At 44.7% G+C, this 19,020-nt stretch overlaps 1 protein-coding gene across 1 annotated transcript; it reads left to right on the top strand.

Moving 5' to 3' along the window:
* The first annotated feature begins 86 nt into the window (after positions 1-86).
* On the top strand, positions 87-10,633 carry APEX2 (apurinic/apyrimidinic endodeoxyribonuclease 2). The gene is made up of 7 exons (XM_075849571.1): positions 87-243; positions 2,580-2,695; positions 4,400-4,483; positions 5,203-5,383; positions 6,516-6,662; positions 7,101-7,170; positions 9,108-10,633. The coding sequence occupies exons 1-7, from the start codon at positions 215-217 to the stop codon at positions 10,065-10,067; spliced, it is 1,587 nt and encodes a 528-aa protein (XP_075705686.1). The 5' UTR covers positions 87-214; the 3' UTR covers positions 10,068-10,633.
* The last annotated feature ends 8,387 nt before the right edge of the window (positions 10,634-19,020 follow it).

Consider the following 19,020-nt stretch of genomic DNA (forward strand, 5'->3'; position numbering starts at 1 on the left):
TTCCAGCTCGTGACGTCATTTTCCCGCCCTCTCCCGTTGACTCCTCTACAAGCGCACCAAGTCCCGCCCACTGTGATGACGCATTATCTAATGCGACGAGACTTTGGGATAACGTGAAGTTCTTGAACCATGGGGCGGGAAACAGAAGGGACGATCGGCTCCTGCTGTCATGTTGCTGTCATGAGCTGAGTCTATGACATAGGGTGGTGCCGACATGTCGGGGGACGGGCGAGAGAGCAGTAGGTGTGTATAATGTTCAGGGTCTAGCGTGGTGGTCTTTAACATGTAACTCTCCAGCTGTTGTAAAACTACAATTCCCAGCATGCCCTGATGCTGCCATAACACGCTGGGAGTTGCAGTTCTACAAATGGCCGGTATAGAAGAGCTTGCTGATCATGGATGAGATAAGCGCGGCTGCTTTATAAATTGACCTGCAGTGCATTTTTTTAAATCCGCAAAATGTCAATTTATTTTTGCGGAATCGCTGGCTTTCCGTTGCTGGTTTTTGCTATTGAATTTAATGGGGAGATAAATCCCCATTGTTGCGATTTTTGTGGGGCAAAATCTGCAATTCCACCGCAAAAATTGCAACACAGAAAAAAAAGTCTTTACTCAACCAAATCTCTCTGCTCCTGCGTCCTTGCTATTTTCCGCAGCAGAGACTGGCCGAAAAACTGCACCACAATTTAGTGTGTTTTTTTTTGGGCCGTAATTCCCTGCAGGGACCAGGGTGGATACGCGGTGTACTTTTATGCGGCGTATCCGCCCTGTGTCAGCATACCCATGCAGCCACATCAACAAATAAAAAAAGTTATGACGGCTGAAAGGTAGGAATTGATCAGTTCTCCTTGTATACAAACTAGAAGAAAAGCTGTCAATCACTGTGTGGGCGGGAGAAACCGGACTCAGGCTTTCCCTATATCCTTCAATTACTAGAAGACTATATATCCTAGAGCTTGTTGTCTCCCCTCGATCCTGTGCTGCCCTGCGCTCGGGGAGCAGAGACCTGACAGTTTTGCCTATGAGATCACCTGCAGGAGCGCGGCTGTGATTGACAGCTACGCTGTGCTGTAACGTCCTAGATCAGGTTAATAACAGTACCCATAGAGTTGTAGGGCGCCCCACTGTACCTCCGTATGCCTCTGATTTCACATGTGCAGCGTAGGTTCCCACCTTACAGAGGTCGCCTTGTCGTGGCAGGTGGGCTAACACTTTTTGATCAAAATGTGCACTAAGAACCTCCCTATTTGTAAGTAGATTTAGCTTTAGTGCATATTTATTTATATTTAGTGGTTTAGGTGGCATTAGTGTCGCAGGGTGCTGTCGCCATTTTTTGTCTGCTGTATATCTGCAGTCACAGGTGTTCTTGCACCTGCATACATTTTGTATCATTTAGTTGGAATGTGCTGTTCAAATTTTTGTTGTGTTTATGGTATCCATATATGTGGGGAGAGTGACTGCCTCCACTTGTTGTTCTTGCACTCCTCCCATTCTGCCCTGGGTGATTTTAATCAGTTCAATGCTGGATCCTACCATCCCCAGGTATATATATATATATGTAGGCTTAGTCCCAGTTCTGGGTGTATGTGCAGCGTAGGTTCCCACCTTACAGAGGTCGCCTTGTCGTGGCAGGTGGGCTAACACTTTTTGATCAAAATGTGCACTAAGAACCTCCCTATTTGTAAGTAGATTTAGCTTTAGTGCATATTTATTTATATTTAGTGGTTTAGGTGGCATTAGTGTCGCAGGGTGCTGTCGCCATTTTTTGTCTGCTCAATTACTAGAAGACTATATATCCTAGAGCTTGTTGTCTCCCCTCGATCCTGTGCTGCCCTGCGCTCGGGGAGCAGAGACCTGACAGCAGTTTTGCCTATGAGATCACCTGCAGGAGCGCGGCTGTGATTGACAGCTACGCTGTGCTGTAACGTCCTAGATCAGGTTAATAACTTGCAACCAACCGTAATACAGTACCCATAGAGTTGTAGGGCGCCCCACTGTACCTCCGTATGCCTCTGATTTCACATGGAAGCATACAGCGGTATTGTGGCTTGTTTCATTAGATGCCATATTACAGGATATCCCCCTCCCCCCTCCGTAATGCGGAGACACCATACAGCGACGCACAGGGTGGCTATGGCAAATCTGCTGTGTGTATGATGTCTAAACTCCTTTCTGGCCATCCAACCTTTTAAATGCAATGATCAATACAGTTACTCCTCGTTCACACATTGCATATTTCCATGTCGAAATCAGTATGAAATCCACGTCTCTGTGCAGGCATGGCGGAAATTATTGACGCGCAATATCCAGCAGATTTCCGCAAGAGCATCAGCCGCACATCAAACTGCAAATCCATGGCAGAAATCTGAGATGAGGATCGGATTACTGCTGCTGGAAAAGAAGGGGTTTATGAACGTAGCCTGAGACCCACTCATTACGTGTAAACAAAGGGAGGGGGCTAGCAAAGGCTCCCAGGGCTTTTTGAACATGTACAATTGCTTTTAGTTGCGGTCCAAAAACAAAGAGCAATCCTGTGGTCCTTATGGCCTCTTTTTTTTTTTTTTTTCTTTTTTTGTTAGTATGAAGATTGTGAGCTGGAATATTAATGGTATTCGAGCAACTCGTATAGAGTTAAAAGACATCTTGGACTCTTTGGATGCCGACATCATCTGTCTTCAGGAAACTAAAGTCACCAGTAAGTGTTGTCACGGGAGCAGAGTCAACAGGGAGGGCACCTGATGGCCAGAGTACATGAGCACCAAATGGTATTTAATGCCTTACAAACGCCTCCTTCTTGACCCTATTTCTTGAATTTTCTTTGCAGATGCCTTAAAGGGATTTTCCAGCCAGTAAAAATTGATGGCTTATCCTGAGGATAGGCCATCAATAGCTGATGGGTCGGGGTTGCCGATCAGCTGTTTCGAAGCGGGTGCAATGCTCGTACGAGCGCTTCTTCCCCTTCGTTTCTTTTTGCTCACTGTGAATCTTCAACACGTGTTTAGTGGCGAATCACAGGTATTGCAGCTTTTTCTCAAACTGAACTGAAAGCTAAATGCGTGTCGAAGATTCACAGTCAGCGAGTAGACATGAAGGGGAAGCACCCCCCCCCCCTTCACGAGTGCTGCACCTGCTTCAAAACAGCTGATCGGCGTGGGTCCGGGGAGTCGGACCCCGACCCATCAGCTATTGATGGCCTATCCTGAGAATAAGCCATCAATTTTTATTGGCTGGAAAACCCCTTTAAGGCCTCATTTACACGAGCGTGTGCGTTTTGCGCGCGCAAAAAACGCTGCGTTTTGCGCGCGCAAAAGGCACTTGGCAGCTCCGTGTGTCATCCGTGTATGATGCGCGGCTGCGTGATTTTCGCGCAGCCGCCATCATAGAGATGAGGCTAGTCGACGCCCGTCACTGTCCAAGGTGCTGAAAGAGCTAACTGATCGGCAGTAACTCTTTCAGCACCCTCGACAGTGAATGCCGAACACAATATACACCAACCTGTGAATAAAAAAAGACTTTCATACTTACCAAGAACTTCCTGCTTCCCCCAGTCCGGGCTCCCGGCCGTTGCCTTGGTGACGCGTCCCACTCTTGTCATCCGGCCCCACCTCCCAGGATGACGCCGCAGTCCATGAGACCGCTGCAGCCTGTGATTGGCTGCAGCCTGTGCTTGGCCTGTGATTGGCTGCAGCTGTCACTTGGACTTAACTGTCATCCCGGGAGGTCGGACCGGAGTTATCGGTAAGTCAGAACGTCTTTTTTTTTTTTACAGGTTCATGGATTTTCGGAGCGGAAGGCACTGTCCATGGTGCTGAACCAGTTTAACGCTTTCAGCACCGTGGACAGTGACTGTCTCCTGACGTCGCGTACCCGAACATTTTTTACCGGTTTCGGTCAAAACGAGTTTGGCCGAACCCGGTGAAGTTCGGTGCGCTCATCTCGAATTTGACACTCCGTTTGGATGTTTGTAAACAGAAAAGCACGTGGTGCTTTTCTGTTTACATTCAGGAGTTTGACAGCTCTTGCGCGAATCACGCAGTTCGCACGGAAGTGCTTCCGTGCGGCATGCGTGGTTTTCACGCACCCATTGACTTCAATGGGTGCGTGAGTGCGCGAAAAACGCACGATTATAGAACATGTCGTGAGTTTTTTTCTGCGCACACGCGCTGAGCGCAATTCACGCATCGTCTAAACTGCCCCATTGACTAATATAGGTGCGTACGACATGCGTGCAAAGCACGCGCGTCGCACGCGCGTATATTACGTTCGTGTAAATGAGGCCTAACTCTGTATTTTCTAATGCACGAAGTGTCCTCCACTCTGTCAGCTTTTATTACATGATGCACGTACAGGTACAGTAGGCTGAGATCAGAAACTGACTGCATTTATCACCCGTGTGTAGGAGATTTGCTTGAGGAGCCTGTCGCCGTAGTAGAAGGGTATAATTCCTACTTCAGTTTCAGCCGTGTGAAAAGTGGATACTCTGGTAAGTAGTAATGCATCTTTAACCCTTTAGATTCCCTCCTATTCACCTGCATAGTGCAATTTTCTTATATATTTGTGATCAATATTAGTCATGAAAGTAAAGCCAGGTCATAAACATTAGATTTTTATCAACTAAGTGTGTGTGTGTGTGTGTGGGGGCTGCTGTGACTATTGGGGAAGTGGAAGGGGGTTCGATTACTGGAGAAGTTTTGGAATCTCCTGAAGTGACTACTGGAGAAGTAAAGGGTGAACCTGAAGTGACTACTGAAGAAGTGGGAGGGAGTGCCTGAAGTGACTACTGGGAAACGTGTATGCGGGGGAACCTGAAGTGACTACTGGAGAAGTGGTGGGGGAACACGAAGTGACGACTGGAGGAGAGGTGGGAGCAGCTGTAGTGACCATTGGGAAGTGGGAGGGGGCCTGCTATAACTACTAGGGACATTTTGCCGGATCTACCTAATGTAGAAGTGGGAAGGAGAGTGGGGGGCACAGCTTTTACTTTTAACGGGGAGGGGCACTGCTGTGACTGCAAGGGAGCTCTATTCTATTCTTAATTGTTCTAAATATGTAGCTAATGAATACTATTTTAATAAGCCTCATAAGGAACAATTGCTGCTAATGTACAATTTCAGTTGTAAAAGTGTCACTATGTAGAGCTAGACTAGTACCAGGTCTGTTGCCTGACAAGTCACCCAGCAAATCATTCTTTCTGTTGCAAAGGAGTCGCTACGTTCTGTAAAAACAGCTCAACCCCGCTGGCGGCAGAGGAGGGACTTTCTGGACAACTGACTGGTCAGAAAGGGTCCATTGGCTGCTATGGTAGCACAGAGCAATTCTCTGAAGAGGAGCTACTGTCCCTGGACCAAGAAGGAAGAGCGGTGATCACACGGCACAAGATTCTGTAAGTTGTTTCACCCTTTGCTGTATTTAGTGTTAGGTTATTCACCTCACAGCTAAATCTTTGAATTTAACCTTTGTAATGACACTAAATGATTGAAGTGTCTGGAGTAAATGACTAAGGAGCAACTGAGAGAAATTTTAAAGGGTTTGTCCCAAGATTAAATATTATCCCCTAACCACAGTATAGGGGATCACATGCTGATCGGTGAGGGTCCGACCCTTAGGACCCCCACCGATCACGAGAATGGTGGTCCCGTTCCTCCGAATGAGTGTAGTGGCAGGTCTCTAGTACTGCCAAAGATAGCCGAGCGCTGTACTCTATCTCCGGCAGTCCCATAGACAGTGAATGGAGTGGCAGTGTGCATATTCAACCTGCTGCACCGTTCTCGTGATGGGGTTCCTAGCGGTCAGACCCCACCGACCAACATGTGGTCACCTATCCTGTGGTTAGGGGATAGCATATAATCTTTGGACAACCCCTAAAACGTTGTTCGGAGGATCTCGGCGAAAGCAAAGTTTTCCTTTTTTGGTATTTCTCCACTAGCAACATCACCTATCCACACGGTATGTCATACATTTTTAATTACTGGGACCATTACTAGAACAGGGGGTCTCAATTCTCCCATTCTACTTCACCCAGACGACTGTGGGAGGGAGTAGTTTAAATGGAGCGGGGGGGGGGGGGGTGGGGGGTTTGAGCATGTGTGTGCCGCTCCATTCGAACTCAATAGAAGATCTGGAAACAGCCGCTGCGACTCTTTAATTTCTTGAACCGCAATCTCCACAAAAGTAGCACTAGCCATGACTAAGGACGCAAGAAACGTCTGAAACGCGTAGGATCCCTACACCTACGATATCTCTCCCTACACTCCAGGATATTATCTTTTCATTTGATCCTGTTTTAACTTGATCGAATTAAACTTGGAACTAGTTTCCATTTTACCTACAATCACGCTGGATCCAATCCTTCCTTCTTCTGCTGTTTACTTATCGTGTGCCGACACGAGGATCCGTGCGGGTATATCTGAGCAAGTCCTCCATTTAAGGTGAGCTGGAGGTTTCCTTCCAACTATTTTTCATAGCGTTATAAATGTTTAATTGTGGTGGTAATTATGTAAAAAATTGTCTTCCAGCGCAATGGACGGTGAGGAGGACACCCTGACAGTCATCAATGTTTACTGCCCAAGAGCAGACCCGGAGAAGCCTGAACGCAAGACTTACAAGCTGCGCTTTTACAGTTTGCTTCAGATCCGGGCAGAAACCATTTTGAGAAGTGGCAGGTAAGTCTTAAAGGCTTTGTAAACCTTTCAAAGGCACCGTTTTTAATTCTTTTTTTTTTTTTGTAATAAAAAAAGTGTATCATTGCGTTTTGTGTAACGTTGTAAATACTTTTTATTAAAAATTTATTTTTACTTTTTTAGATACAGCTGCTCTGTATACTCTATACAGAGCAGCTGTATCTAGCGCTTTTCACTGAATCAGTCAGTCCCGCGGACCTGACGGGTTCAGTGTCGGCGAGTCACGCAGGATCTACCTGTAATCTATCACATCTAAGTTCAAAACTTAGATGTGATAGTTGACAGGTGGATCTTGCGTGTCACAGGATAGAGAATACAGCGCAGATGTATTTAGAAAAAAAAATAAGTAAAAAAAAATATATGCATATATGATTTGCTCAGGAAAGCTTAAGATTAACGGGTTCTTATTCTCTGTTTCAGCCATGTGATTATACTTGGTGATGTGAATACGTCTCATAAACCCCTTGACCACTGTGATCCTACAGCTCTGGTAAGTGCTACAGCGTTTTTGAAGAACTCTAATTGCTCTTGTAGGTCAGAAGTAGTATACGTTTTAAAATAAAATCCTACATGCGGCCATGCCAGGCAGCTTGGCACATTCACTTGAATGCCAGGCACAGCCGCAGGTACAGTAGAGTTGCTGTGTCGCTGAATTAACAGCCACTTAATTCTAATGATCGTCCAGGGTTGAACCCCATCAATTGATGGCCACCAATGTTTTTATTCCCGGATAACCCGTTAGTGACCGGCCCATAGTGTTTCTACATCGGTCACTAACGGGCCTTATTCCGATGCCATAGACTCTTTACGTCGCGGCATCGGAATAAGTAAACAGAGCAGGGAGCTGTCAAATCTCCCTGCTCTCGGTTATCGGGCTTGGAGCCTCCCTGCTCTGCCGGGTGAGATCGATATTAGTATCGATCTCACCCGTTTAACCCCTCAGATGCGGTGCACAATAGCATGCACTGCATCTGAGTGGTTTTGGAGAGAGGGAGGGAGCTCCCTCTCATCCCACTGACACCCGGCGATAAGATCGCCGAGTGTCTGTGTCTCCCATGGCAGCCGGGGGCCTAATAAAGGCCCCCAGGTCTCCCTGTGGTGAATGCCTGCTAGATCATGCCAGAGGCATGACCTAGCAGATGCCTGTCCGTTTTACACGGACAGGCATAATACACTGCAATACAGAAGTATTGCAGTGTATTATAAATGCGATCGGATTATCGCATAGTGAAGTCCCCTAGTGGGATTAGTAAAAAAGTGAAGAAAAAATAAAAAACCCACTTTTCCCCCCTTACAAACTGCTTTATTAACAAACAAAATAAAGTAAAAAAGTCACACATATTTGGTATCGCCGCGTCCGTAACGACCCCAACTATAAACTTATTACATCATTTAACCCGCACGGAGAACGTCTTAAAAAATAAAATAAAAAAACATGCAAAAATTGCTGTTTTCTTTTAATCCAGCTTTAAAAAAAAATGTGATTAAAAGTAATCAAAAAGTCGCATCTACTTCAAAATGGTACCGATAAAAACTACAAGTCTTCCCGCAAAAAACAAAAAAGCCCTCCTACAATTGCATCGGCGAAAAAATAAAAACGTTACGGCTCTTCAAATATGGAGACACAAAAACAAATAATTTTGAAAAAAAAAGCGTTTTCACTGTGTAAAAGTAGTAAAACATACAAAAACTATACAAATATGGTATCGTTACAATCGCAACAACCCGCTGAATAAAGTTAATAGAAGTTAATCAATAAATTCTATGTACCCCAAAATGGTGCTATTAAAAAGTACAACTTGTCCCGCAAAAAACAAGACCTTATACAGCTATGTCGACGCAAAAAGAAAAAGTTTATAGCTCTTTGAGACGATGGAAAAACTTAAAAAATGGCTTGGTCATTAAGGGGTTAAGCCTCTGTCTGCTGCTCTGACCCAAAGGTACAATACAGGCTACTGAAAATGGCCTGTCCTAATAATGGTCTTGTTCCCCAGCACTATTATAAGATTGCTCCTGCTGCCCAATAATAGGTGTATGAAGTCAATAGCACAAAAAGGGGTGCTTCCTTTAACCCCTTAACGACATGTCACTTAGTAGTATGTGACAGCCTTTCAGATCCTTGATACTTTCCTGGTGGATGCCACATTCCTTTCAATGAGTTAGAGTACACTTCCCGTCAGCCCCATCTCCTGGGCTCGCGCTCGCTCTTGCACTCTCTCTCACCTGGCTGTAGTGCTTGAAGACCTAAAGCTGCAATACGTGTGAAAAGTAAGACTGGGCATGACTTAGCTTATGGATCCGGCCACGTTCTCTGGGGACCTGTAATAACATGGCTTTGCTAGTTTCCATATGTTTGTACTTTTACATTTTTGTTTTCGGTTTATATCATTTCAAACCTTGTTTTTATTTGACACATTTACATTTTAGGAAAACTTTGAGGAGAACCCAGGACGTCAGTGGTTGAACCAGTTCCTTTCTGACCCTGTTGTATCTGAAATGGAAGATTCAGATAAACCAAATGGAGGTTTGTTTCTTGACAGTTTCCGTTACTTTCACCCCACGCAAAAGAACGCCTTTACATGCTGGTGCACTGTTTCTGGTGCACGGCAGACCAACTACGGCACCCGCTTAGACTATATTTTGGGCAACCGGAAACTGGTAGAGGCTGAGTTTTTGGATTCCATTATTATGCCAGAGGTTGAAGGATCTGACCATTGCCCAGTTAAGGCACTTATGAAATGTTTCCCATTGGCAGCTGACAAATGCCCGTCACTCTGCACCAAATACCTGCCAGAGTTTGCTGGTCGGCAGCAGAAACTTTCCCAGTTTTTGGTAAAAAAGAACAAAGACCTTGAGGCTTCCGCTGGGGACACTAAGGAGTTGCCAAGCTCTCAATCCTCAAGCGAAGGCTCTGAACCAAGTTCTGCCCAGAAGAGGACAATTGAGAAGGTGAGTGTAAATAATGGTAAGAAAGGTAAACCAAGCTCTAAAGGTGGGCAGGGCAGTCTCCTTGGCTTCTTCAAACCCGTGGTCCCCAAATCAAAAACCTTGAGTGAAGGACAAAACAATTCTACTAACCCTGCGTCTGAGACGAAGAATGTGAAGGCAACGACACAACAAGACTGCACAACAAATGTTACCTTGGGAGCGCAAAATGGAAACCAACAGCAGAGTGCCTTCTGGAAGACCCTTCTGAAAGGACCACCTCCTCCACCCAACTGTAAAGGGCATAAAGAACCCTGTGTCTTGCGAACAGTAAAAAAGGCTGGTCCTAACCTCGGCCGTCAGTTCTATGTTTGCTCACGGCCTTTGGGCCACTCTTCCAACCTACAGGCACGTTGCAACTTTTTTCTCTGGGTTACTAAAAAATCTGCAGCAGATGGATGATTACTGCATTCAGAATAGATGCTGCCTTATTGTATTAACCCACAGCATGGTGCTAAGTGAAATCTCTCACGTACAGTATTCCTTCTTTTTACTGGCCCAGTGGCCCCTACCAGAGTAACATCAACGTTTTCATAAACTGTTCGACTCCTTTGTTCCAATCCATGAATCTGATATGTTTGGATGTAAATCCTCTTAATTTCCTCAGAGGATGTTCAGACACGGGCGTCTTCTGACATGAGTGGAGTTTAGCCCACCACGGATTCTCAGACTGAAGAGGCTGTAGCACCAGAACCCCTTTGAAACAATGGCACAATGTGCTGAGCAACTCATATATTTCCAAAGATTGAATTCTCAGAGCCGTCTTAGCGCTCTGGAGTTTGGAAAATAGATCTGAGATCACTGTTTCCACAAATTTGATTTTCTGACACATGAAAAGATCACTTTTGGGTGGATTTCCCCTTTTAAACGCAACTTTTTATTACGACTTTTTAATTCAAAGCACTTAGTCTAAATCTCACTATAGTTTAAATTTTTTGAATACATATGATGATTGAAAATTGTTGTACTTGTTCCAATAATAAAATATTTAGAATAAGTTGTGGATTATTAATACACGCACACACACACACACGCATAATGTCATCAAGTTTTAGACCTATTTGACGCAAATGCATCAAAAATATCAATGCTTGCGCCTCGTTAGACACTTTTCAAAAGTATAGAAAAAGGCGTGGCTTTATGAAAAGGGGTGTGGCTTAAAATGTACCAGCTGTAAACTAAGCCGACCAAGAGATGGTATAAGGAAAAGTAAAGTCTAGAAAGATGCGTCAAATGTATCTTACGGCGTACGTCACTGTGATAGATTTGGCGCATCTTCTGCCCCCCTGAGTTAAGTTTACTCTGCCCTACTGACCCTCCCTATTGTCCTTACCACAGAGTTTGCGGAGAATACCGCAATAATATATACTCATCGGTTATTTAAGAAAAATTCACACCCTGTGTGGTCATATTACATTTTGTGGCTTCAGTGAAGATCTCTGCAAAAACCGTAATATTCTCATGGTGATAGTACACGGCCCAATGAACAATCATCGGCAGATCATTGCTTGGTTTACTGCTCGTTTGCCCGATAATTGCCAGTGTAAAAGGGCCTTAATCCTCATCCAGACATTCCAGATTCGGTCAGTATTTTGCATCGGTATTTGTAATCCAAAACCATCACTGGATCCTAAACACGGGATATATAATGGATTTATTTGCATCTAAATACTGACTATACTATATAACAATATGTAGTTTACCCGTGAAATGCCATGGTCTTAAAAATAGTCTATTGCCAGTGGCAGGTGACTGGGAGGCTCTAGGCCACAAGACCCTGTCATAATCGGCTGGGGGGGGTTTGTGTAAACGGATATGTAAGGGGGTGGTTCACAATGGACAACACCCTAGGGCCCCAGCAACACCACTGTAGCCATAATCACGCTCTGTAATTATGGCTACGGTCGTCCGCAGCAAAAAAACCAGGAGCGGGTCAAAACATGGAAGAGGTGGAAATCTTTCAATTCTCTTTCTGTTACGGTATGTGCACACGATAGCAGGTATTTAGGTGTGAAAAGACAGACTGTTTTCAAGAGAAAACAGCTGCCTCTTTTCACACGTAAATGCTCCTCGTAATATACGAGGCGTCGGTGACGCTCGTAAATCTTGAGCTGCTCTTCATTGAGTTCAATGAAGAACGGCTCAAATTACGTTGCAAAGAAGTGTCCTGCATATTATGTATATAAGTGCCCTGCACTTCTTTGCCGAGGCAGTCAATTTACGCGTCGTCGTTTGACAGCTGTCAAACGACGACGCGTATATTACAGGTCGTCTGCACAATACGTCGGCAAACCCATTCAAATGAATGGGCAGATGTTTGCCGACGTATTGTAGCCCTATTTTCAGGCGTAAATCGAGGCATAATACGCCTCGTTTACGCCTGAAAATAGGTCGTGTGAACCCAGCCGAAAGGTCACATGCCTGGTTTTGTCTTTAAACTACTGATCCAAAATGCTGCCATGTGAGGGAGACTTAAATCTGCAGTGTGTGAATGAGGCCTTAGGGTGTTGTCCATCGTGAACCACCTCTTCTCACATATCTATTTACTGCCAGAAGAAGATTATGATGGGGGTCTTGTGGTCTGAAGCCCCCCCAGTCATCTGGCACTGGCCTGTCAATAGGCTGTAGACCATTTTTAAAGACCGTGTCTCTGCTGCATGTCACAGGTAAAGTATATAATGTTCTAAATGCAGATCTGTAGTTTGCTGACAGGAAGATACAGAAGTGAATTTCAAGTCCTAATTGTCACCTGACATGGACGAAAATATTGATGGACGAGAAGATTCTACTCTCCTTTCACGTCTGTTGAAAAAAAATGAAGTCTACACTAGGGTTGGTTGGACTATTGGTTTCCTGCTAGGTTTGATAAATGAAGTCTGCGCTTCCGTCCTGCTACCTCACGCTTATCCATGAGAAAAATATAAGTTCGTAAATTACAAAAATGTGCCGATTGTATGTGGACCGAATACAGACATTGCAGCGTGTACACACTACATAGCCAAGAATACGAGCACAACCAGACATGTTTATTTGTGTCAGTAAAACGAGGTGAAGCTTTTTATCAGTCACATCAGTGCTACGAAAAATGGTGGCAAAGCCAGGTACATGGTAGCACAGACCCCACGAAAATAATAAACCAATAAATAACACAGACGACTGAATATTGGATAATAAAGGCCACGATGTTTATTAAGGGTAACATGAATTCAATAATAAAAATATATAAATGACCATGAATTAAAATCAAGAAAACCAATAAAAAAAAAAATCTAGCTTTTATAATAAAAGACCAAGTCCGCTCAGCATTAGCTGGGTGACAAAACCCTCTAACAAACACCGTGACAGGGAGGAAATTTAGAACATGAGGGGGGGGGGGGACGGTCCAGGCTATAGACGAACTGCTTAACCTCGAAGAAAACTCGCTCGTTTATAGATCAGTTTCCCGCCTTTTGGAATTCAAGTATCCAATCAGCTGTTCCTCTGAGAAAAACTGCCTGGAAATAGAAGATTCTGGAACCTGCTCATGCAATTAGCACAGCTGACCTTGCTTGACCAATCAGCTGTTCACCAGGAAACATCTGCCTGGAGATAGAAACAACTGGAAACCACTCGTACCACCTGTACATCTTACATAGGGGACATCAATATGGTAAGTACCATTCTACTACAGATGGAAAAAAGAAGGGTAATGGGGGAGAGAAGTACACAAACACATCCCAACTACATAACAGTCCTAGATACCAATAAAAATTTTTTTTGGGGCTCCTGCGACCATGTGTCCCCAAAGCAAGTAGTTCGGGGGGGGGGGGGGGTCTGTCTTCCTGAGGCATTATGCAGATGGCCGTGGCTGCATTGTAGCATCCGGATGTCCTGGTCTGACCACGGGTCTAATGACTCAAACTAACAGCATCATAGAGCCCTGGGATGCTGTTAGTTTGGGTCATTAGACCCGCGGTCGGGCCGATACTGTAATACGGACACTAAAATTCTGGCCATATTATGGATGTCTGAATGAGGACTGACATTGAACAGGTGGGTGTTCCTCCCGGGAGTTATGATGTTCATGACCACTGCCTTAGGCCCCATGCACAGGACCGTATTTTTCACCCGTAATTACGGGCCCATTCATTTCTATGGACTACGGATACCTTTCCGTATTTTTCGGATGGGTGTCCGTTCCATAAAATATAGAACATGTCCTATTCTTGTCCGTAATTAAGGCATGGACTCCCCATAGAAGTCTATGGACGCTTTAATTACAGACGGCTACGGATGTGTAGCCATTCGTAATTACGGAAGCGTTGCTAGGCGACGCCAGTTTTGCAGATGTTGCACGTCATTTGTGGTTTTCGTCTTTTTGCGGATCTGTATAAGCAGATGCACTACAGCCTGTATTTGCGGATACCGTTCCATATATATGGATTAGTTGCGTATGACTACGGATCCGTATTTATGGATGGATGAAAATACGGTCGTGTGCATGGGCATAGTTTTCCACAAGAAACATTTGACCTCACTGTCTGATTTGTGGGGGCACTGACCTCTGGGACGCCCACCATTGCCTAGAATGAAGCCTAGCGCTGGGCCCGGATTGTTACACATCGATATTCCTTTGTTTAACCCTTTCCCGACATTTGACGTATACATGCGCCAAAGTCGGATAGGGGAAGTATGGAACGGGCTCACGGAGTGAACCCGCTCCATACGATGCCAGTGTCGGCTGTTTGTTACACCCGACACTTCAGAGTATTGAGCGGCATCGCGCTCCAGCGTGATCCCGCTCGTTTAACTCGTTAAATGCTGCGGTCAATAGCGACCGAAGCATTTAAATCGTTTGAAAGAGGGGGGCGACCCACTCTAACAGCTCATCGCGCCCCCCCGCAACGCAATCGCGGGGTGGCAATGGTTGCTATGGCTGCCTGGGGGCCTAATAAAGGTACTCAGGTCCGCTATCTTTGTGCACCTATTAAGCCCTGCCTGCAGCAGAGCTTTTTTAGATGCCTCTCAGAATCACGATATACTGCAATACATTTTGACTAATAAAAAAAGAAAAAATTAGTTAAATAAAGTTTTTTTTATGTAAAAAAAAATAATAAAAAATTAAAAGTACAAAAAAAAACCCTTTTCCCATTTTCCCCCTAGAGCATAGTAAAAAAAATAAAATAAACATAATTGGTATCGCCGCATCCGTAAAAGTCTGAACTATTACAATCTATCATTATTTAACACACACGGTGAACGCAGTAAAAAAAAAATGTAAACGCCACAATCTCTATTTTTTGGTCACCTAATCTCCCACAAAAAAGGAAATAAAAAATGATCAAAACGTTGCATGTATACCAAAATGGTATTATTACTACAGCTCATCCCTCATACCACGTAATCGACTGAAAAATAAAAAAGTTATGGCTCTCGGAATTTGGCGACACAAAATACGTTTTCTTTTTTACACTTAGATTTTTACATGTAAAAGTAGTAAAATATAGAAAAAACTATACATATTTGGTATCGCTGTAATCGGATTGACCCACAGAATAAAGTTAACATGTTGTTTTAATTGCACAGTGAATTCCGTAAAAACGGCGCACAAAAAAACATGGAGGAATCGCTGTTTTTTTCATTTTCTACCCCACAAATAATTTTTTTCCCGTTTCCTAGTACATTATATGGCAAAATAAATGGTGCTACTAAAAACTACAACTCGTCTCGCAAAAATCAAGCCCTCATAGTACTATATCGACGGAAAAATAAAGACGTTATGGCTTTTGGAAGGTGGGGAGGAAAAAACGAAAATGAAAATCTGAAAAAGGACTGTGGCAAGAAGTGGTTAATATAACAGAACTTTTTTTGTTTTACGCGTTTTTTGTTACTTTTGAATTTTATCATAGCCCGTGAGACATTTTGAGGAACATGTAGCAGATGACTCAGATTACGGACCGTTTTTACATAGCGGTCTGTGACATCGGTTTTACACGTGTCCAGGGGTAAAACTATAAGAGGACACGGAGGTTGTGGTTGAACCTCGAACCTGAGGGGGCCCAAGAAGTCCCTCTACCACATATGAGGAGACCATACTAGTACACCTGGTAATTGGGGGGCCCATTACAAATTTGTAATTGGTGACTAGAAGTTACGCTTCTGCAGGTGTCCCAGTTTCTTCCATAGAGAAATAATAAAAGCAGAAACATTGCACTATCACCCCAGGTAATAATGATGTTATCAGCAGTGGTCATAGTCTATATCAGATAATAAGGCTTGCCCTGGTAACGATGGTTTGAAGCCACTTCTTCACCCATGCTACCAGTGCTGCTTCACCATTTGAACACAGTGGAGGTTACTATATATTATCAGCATTCTAACTAAAAAGTTATACATTCATTGAATGTGTGTCGCAATAAGAGCAATAAAGTTTGTTGGGGGGGGGGGTAAAAAAAAGCGTGTGCGTGCCAAGCCTCGTTGTGGGACTGCTGCGCTGTACTGCATACCGGAAACAGGAAGTGCTGGTGTCACTCGTCTAGTGAGTAGATTAGTACAACTTGGCTTGTGACCGAGCGGAGGAGTGACGCCGGAGCCTGGAACTTTCTCACGGTAAATTGGGGGCATACGTTATATTTCCTTAGCTGATGTAATGGGGTACGAAGTAACTCGTGACCCTGGGCAGCTGCCAGTCCGATATATGTATACGACAGTATCACTATTCATGAGTCAGTCCCACGTTTTCTGGTTTGCGGAGGGAACTTGGTCTTCTACCATTGCTAGATCTACTTGTCTAATGCTCCTTAAAGGGGAACTTGAGCAAAACCAGAATTTCCCATTATAATGACTCGTTAGGAGATCCATCAGACTTCCAGACAGGGGTTGTCCTGAGTGGATGAAGGCTTTAAAGGGGTATTCCAATGTTAGACACCTATTGGAGTCATGGAAACTGCGTAGTACAGCGAGCTCGGATGTATACGTGAGCACGTCGACCTCTCCACTGAGTCTGAAGCGGCAGCCTCACCAGACAGGGTTGGGGGACCCCCGTTCCTGATTTCCTTCTATAAGACATTTATTTCATATCCTGAATGGGAATACCCTTTAAGTGCCTCAGATGCCCCATGTGTGCCTACCAGATGTACCCCATACAATTCCTGACACTGGTGCCCCTCTCTTTGAAGTGGCCCGTTCACGCACTGGCAGAGACTGAAGGTGCAGATGGACATCAATATGTACTGATGTCCCCACATTCTTAAGTCGTTGGGATTTAAGGCCTACCAACTTGATGGGGGTGACGGCGAGATGAAGTCATGACATCACCTCTTCCCATGACCTCCGTGTTGTATAAGTACGAGGCACCAAAGTTTATGATGACTCAGGCTCTCACCAGGGGCTAGTTTAGTGGGTGCACCCACAAGGATCTATGGTGTCATATACTGTAGTGGCACTGAATGTCCCAAAAACCCTATAGAATGTGCTGCTCGCCATGAAACACGATTACCACGGTGCAGCCGGACGTTTGTGGTGCTTCTTCTTATGTAATGGTAGATCGTTGATCTAATTCGGACCTCTTATAACAGATGAAGAAAAAACGTTGGCGCTGTCAGTAGTTGTCCCAGAGAATGGTATTACGGAAGTCTTGCTTTAAAGACGACCGATCATGTAGGGGGGGGCGGGGGACTCCAGCACAGGTAAAAAAGGGACAGCCAAAACCCACACCAAGGAATGCAGCCAATCGTAGCTGCCGTACCCCACGAACGATCTGCTGATATTACTGGGAAAAGTTTTGGAACTCCACTTCCCCTGCAGGCAATGTAGTATTATTACATGCCGGGTATTCAAATGAATGGACCACTATGTAGTACATGGCAGGGCCGAGTCTGCCACAGTGGGAGCTGCTACTGGCTTATAGAGGTGGGTTCCATGCAGAGGTCCTCTCTATGATGTCCATACGCCCTACTAGGGTATATGGACAGGAGTTGTCTTCATGAGAGGTGAGGATTATAGATTCAAACTTCTGGACGGTCACCTGTGCTATATGCAAGTGACGGATATTTTACAATGATCTTGTAATATGTCGGCCAATTGGTTTTACTTTTCCTGTACAGTTGGCAGGGGCTTACCGACTGATCCCCGGGGTATTAAAAGCTGAAAGGAGGCAGAGGCATCGCTCACAACCCGAAGTATGGCAGGAATCTCCTCCAGTATAGCAAGCGGAGGGGACAGATCAGCCCAGTCATCAGATCTCCGTAATAGTCCATGCAGCTGTTTATCTCTATACAAGACACTATGTAATCTTAAAACGCTCACGTTACTTCAGGAGGGGATCTGTTTCAGTGTTCAAGTGCAGGCTTGTGTAATTTGTTTGTGCTGCACCCATATTTAATAAGGGAGATGCCTAGACACATTTATATATCCATCCATATATTCTGATAACAGTTAAAGGGGTATTCCTATGACACAAACTTCTGTCATGTCCGCTAAACAAATGGGAGGGGGGGGGGCTGCAGGAGCTATGACGCCATTGAGAGGGCTTCTAGGGTATGTTCACACAGGGCGGATACGCTGCGTAAAAGTACACAGCAGATCCGCCCTGGAGTACGCAGGGAATTCCGGCCAAAAAAACGCACCAAATTGTGGTGGTGTTTTTCGGACTGAATGTCCGCTGCGGAAAACTGCACGTAAAAAAGAAAAAGTTTCATACTACACGTAGCAATGGTGACGCGTCCCTCTAATGTCCTGCAGGTCGGCCTCCAGGAATGGTGTTTCATCCCATGTGACCGCTGCAGAAGTCACATGGGATGAAACGTCATCCCTGGAGACCCGGCTGGACGAAGGAACAGAGAGTTTGGGGTAAGTATAATTATTATTATTTTTTTTTTCTGAGTTCCAATTTTTGCGGCAGAATCGCAGCTTTTCCGGTGCAAAAATTGCAACATCTGCTATTTTGTTGCGGATTTTACTTCTCCATTGAAATCAATGGTGAAAACCTGCAACAGAACAGCAGCGATGACGCAAATAAAACAGACCTGCTGCGGATAAAAAAAAAACGCACCGCAAGTCCATTTCTGAGCGTTTTTTTTTTTTCCATTTATCATTTACACTTTGTTATTATGCTGCGGATTTTCCGCAACTAAATCCGTTGGTGTAAAATCCTCAGTATTTACGCTACATGTGAACCCGGCCTTAGGCCTCGTTCACACGAGTGTGAATCACGTCCGTGTGCTGCGCATGAAAATCACGCACAGCACACGGACCCATTGATTTTAATGGCTGTGTGAAACTCACTGCATGTCCTATTTTGGTGGGTTTTCTTGCACCTATGCGCCCATTGAAGTCTATGGGTGCGTGAAAACCGCGCACTGCACAAGGATGCACA

Source organism: Rhinoderma darwinii, unplaced genomic scaffold, assembly GCF_050947455.1.
Source record: "Rhinoderma darwinii isolate aRhiDar2 unplaced genomic scaffold, aRhiDar2.hap1 Scaffold_977, whole genome shotgun sequence".
Lineage (NCBI taxonomy): Eukaryota > Metazoa > Chordata > Amphibia > Anura > Rhinodermatidae > Rhinoderma > Rhinoderma darwinii.